At 45.4% G+C, this 3,678-nt stretch overlaps 1 protein-coding gene across 3 annotated transcripts; it reads right to left on the bottom strand.

The window, feature by feature from the left end:
- Positions 1 to 1,282: 1,282 nt before the first annotated feature.
- LOC109761425 (mitochondrial ATP-independent inner membrane protease subunit 1a) lies at positions 1,283 to 3,678 on the bottom strand. Of its 3 annotated transcripts, none has more exons than XM_020320240.4 (5): positions 3,473 to 3,678; positions 3,169 to 3,393; positions 2,892 to 3,002; positions 1,738 to 1,789; positions 1,283 to 1,635 (listed from the first exon to the last, which is right to left on the bottom strand). In XM_020320240.4, the coding sequence occupies exons 1-4, from the start codon at positions 3,671 to 3,673 to the stop codon at positions 1,745 to 1,747; spliced, it is 582 nt and encodes a 193-aa protein (XP_020175829.2). In that variant the 5' UTR covers positions 3,674 to 3,678; the 3' UTR covers positions 1,283 to 1,635; positions 1,738 to 1,744. The 3 variants fall into 3 exon arrangements, with proteins under 3 accessions (XP_020175829.2, XP_020175836.2, XP_020175840.1); XM_020320247.4 differs by having other exon boundaries at positions 1,283 to 1,639; positions 3,473 to 3,674; XM_020320251.4 differs by having other exon boundaries at positions 1,283 to 1,600; positions 3,473 to 3,666.

Raw genomic sequence — 3,678 nt, 5'->3', positions numbered from 1 at the left:
GCAAGGGAATGGCAGTTCAATCAAACCCCGGCGGAAGGCGTCGTTAATTGCCGCTTGAAGTAGGTCAGCTGCCAGGACAAACAGAAGCGGGGAGAGGGGATCCCCCTGGCGGACTCCACACTTGCAGAGAAACTGTCGACCAGGGACACCGTTAAGTAAGACTGAAGAGCGGCCCGAGGAGAATATGCATTCAATCCAGTTGATCCATTTATCATTGAAGCCCATGCATCTCATTATGTTAATCATAGGCCTATGTCCAATCGTATCGAATGCTTTGGCAAAGTCAAGCTTCAGAAGAACAATTTGTTTCCACGATGCATGGCATTGGTGTATGTATTGATATGCCCAGGCCATGCAATCTTGGATGGTCCGGCTCTTGATGAAACCATATTGGTTACGATGGATGAGTTTCAGTATAACCTTTTGGAGGCGATCGGCCAATAGCTTAGTGATTAGTTTGAGACAGCAGTTAAGGAGGGTGATTGGGCGATAGTCGTTGACAGTTTCAGGTGAGTTGATCTTCGGGATGAGTGTGATGAGCCCATCATTGATGCTTGTAAGGTCTAAATCGCCAGCATGGAATTGGTCACAAAGGGCATAGAAATCATGCCTAATTATGGGCCAGCAAGCTTCAAGGAAAGCCCCGCTGAAGCCATCCGGGCCAGGTGCTCGGTCAGAGGGCATCTCTTTCATTACCGCATCAATCTCCTCATGTGTGAAGGGTGCCGTTAGGTGATCCAAATTGTCAGCGCGTTGAATGAGAGCAGGCAGATCAAATTTCATTTCAGTGGGTGATAATGTCCCAAGACAAGTTTTATAAGTTTGGAACAAAAGCGCTTCTTTCTTATCTTGTTAGCCCCAGCAGTGCCTTTTTCCAACCAGTTATTTACAGATTTCATAGTGAACTCTCCTTTCTTATCAAAGGCTCAGGTGAGGAGTTGAAATTAACATTCTGAACATCAACAACTACGCCGAAAATGAATTCAGAAATTCCCGGAGCAATGGTGCAATCTTGACCATAATCTCAGTAGGTTACCAAGGAGTGCTTAAGTATACACGTGTTGCAGATTTTAGATACAAATATTTAACAAATTAGGACGATGCTTCACACAGCCTGGAAAACGCAATGCAGAATTTTACCCCCCCACTATATGCAATAGGCAAAGGAATCCGACACATACGGCATACACAGCTTGCCCACTGGCCTTTTTTCTTCCAAAGTAACTTAGTTCTGCTCAAATGGCTTGAACTTGAATAATCACTCATCCATAACACTCACCGATAACACAATTCCTTCCGCTTAAAACGGCCTTAATAATAAGCAAATGTTACAATGCACAACTCATCAAGCTTTGGTCCAGGAGAATGACAAGTTTAATACAATCTCAACGTCAAGACGCTAGCTGATCTCAGCCATGCCCGGAACTTGTAGGTTCATCGGGTTAGTTCACTTTACAAGTATCACAGACCATAAGTTACGACATGAGACACAGCAATCAAATCATGCCATAGATTCGCTGAACAGGGCTTCTGGGGGGCAAGGACCAAAATTGTGAAGCATCAAATGGTAGACATCAAGATGCACCAACAAATGCAGGGCCTGGTTGCATCATCGTATGAACAGTCGCTTATACTCTGACTTGGATGGTGGCGGAAAAATGGCAAAGGGTAAATTAACGTGCAGAAAAGGGATGATCGGGAATTTTGAAATAAGTAGGTAACAAGAATTCAATTTACCTGTGTCCTACTCCTTTGAGTCAATCGAACCAATCCTTGACGGTGGCCAAATCTGAGAACAAAAAACCCTGTCAATACTGACCAGCAAGAAAAAACTGGGTGACAAAACTCCAAGGAGGATGGCCCCCAATACTCATGAGATGCTGTCGCATTTCACATTTGGTTAATGCATTTTAACAAATTAGTTGCTGGACCTGGAATTAGACACTAAATCCTAGATTTGCTAATTGCTAACATAAAAGTAGTACATAGTAAATAAAAGCAAGATAGGCCCCAGCCCACATTGAGTGAGTAAACACTAAGCATTGTTCCAACTACCAGATGATGCAAAATAAAATTTTACGGCTTATGAGATTCAAATGAATTTACACATATAAATTGATAGCTAGTGTGTGAAGACGACTATCAGCAAGACAATGCAGTAGCTAAATAACATTGTTAACTGATAAAATACAATTTTCCAGTTCAAACCACCACTCATTTAATCTCTGATTTTATCCTGGTAATTTTGACTGTACAACTGTCCAGCTTAGAAAAAGGCCTAATGGACAGAGGATGGCCTGGTGTCTAAAAAATCTAAGCAGACTTCAGTATTCCTGGTAAACTTTATACAGTATTAAAGAACGGTTGTGATATTATTAAGGGCAATACTGCCCCCCGCGCGTAACTAGAATGAGAATTTCTTTAGTGCCACTAAATCAACCAAAAGCAGAGCACTCAATCACCCAACTGTTCATTATGTTGGGCCTTGAGCAACAGTAGGTATTTCATAATATGAGTCAGCACATGTCTGCTGTACATGATAATCATTAGTCAAATTTGGTGAATATTAGTAATTAAACCTGGAAATATACAAAGACACTGAAGCACTTGAAACTCTGTTCTGGCCAATAAAATATTATGTTACCATTAATTTCCCTAATATTTACAGCATGTAATGAAGATATAACATGACAGTTGCAGTTCAAAATCGGTTACCCAAAAAATTTAAGTTCAAAACCATCACTAGTTACATATTTAGTCAGACGCCAAATCAAGTTAAACTGTGGATATAAATCTTACAACAGGGTACAGAAGCACACCAAAGCTTCATCAGGTTTTTTTTACTAAGCTAACGAGGAAGCAAAACAGAAAAGTCGGTTTACTCAACATACCCGATAGGACATCTTCCCTTTTACGAGACCGTAAGGCACGGGTCCAAACTGCCTCGAGTCGTTAGATGAATAGATATTGTCGCCCTGCACCCAGATATGACCTTGCGGTACCTATAATCATACAATCATCAGACGTACGTACCAATTATGATACTGATCAGATACCAGAGACAGATTTGCCATAAATAAATCTAGGAAATTCTGAAACCATGGGTCTGTCTGTCATATCTAGAGCTGATGCTCTGAGACTGAATCTGCTACTGGTGCTCTGGCTCACCACGACGGTCTTGGTGGCGTCGCTGTTGCCGGCGTCGACGGGGTAGGTGACCTCGTCGCCCTCCATCCCGAGCACGCGCTTGGCGACGATCTTGCGCGGGTCCTCCGGCGAGAGGAGGAGCACGACGTCCCCCGGCCCCACCCACCCGCGCCGCGGGCTCACCTTGTCGGTGAGCAGCACGTCCCCCGCCATGTTCAGCGCCGGCAGCATGCTGGGGCCCCGTGGCTGCGGCAACAAGGATGAGAGAGAGAGCGCGCGTCAGGGCATGGCGCGAGAGAGAGGGGGAGGGAGAGGGGGCGCGTACGAAGGCGACGCCGAGGACGTGCTCGCTGACGACGTGGACGGCGCAGAGGCCCTGCGCCATTAGCAGGCCGACGGAGGAGGCCTCCCCGGCGATCTGGCGCCACGGGATGCCGGCGAGGCGCCGCACGAAGCGGGACATGGCGGCGGCGGAAGGGGAGGAGGGCTCGATTGGGATTATTTTTCCTTTTGTTTTCGGTATCATTAGGG

The sequence above is a fragment of the Aegilops tauschii genome, chromosome 6, assembly GCF_002575655.3.
Source record: "Aegilops tauschii subsp. strangulata cultivar AL8/78 chromosome 6, Aet v6.0, whole genome shotgun sequence".
NCBI lineage: Eukaryota > Viridiplantae > Streptophyta > Magnoliopsida > Poales > Poaceae > Aegilops > Aegilops tauschii.
Note: the sequence above shows the minus strand (reverse complement) of the source record. Positions and strands in the feature narration are given on the sequence as shown.

Excerpts from the sequence above, each read along its gene's own strand:
- LOC109761425 (XM_020320240.4), bottom strand. The coding sequence starts at position 3,673 with ATGATACCGAAAACAAAAGGAAAAATAATCCCAATCGAGCCCTCCTCC. Across the intron at positions 3,003-3,168 it reads ACGCCACCAAGACCGTCGTG|GTACCGCAAGGTCATATCTG; the intron begins GTGAGCCAGAGC and ends GTATGATTATAG. Across the intron at positions 1,790-2,891 it reads AAGGGAAGATGTCCTATCGG|ATTTGGCCACCGTCAAGGAT; the intron begins GTATGTTGAGTA and ends TTTTGTTCTCAG.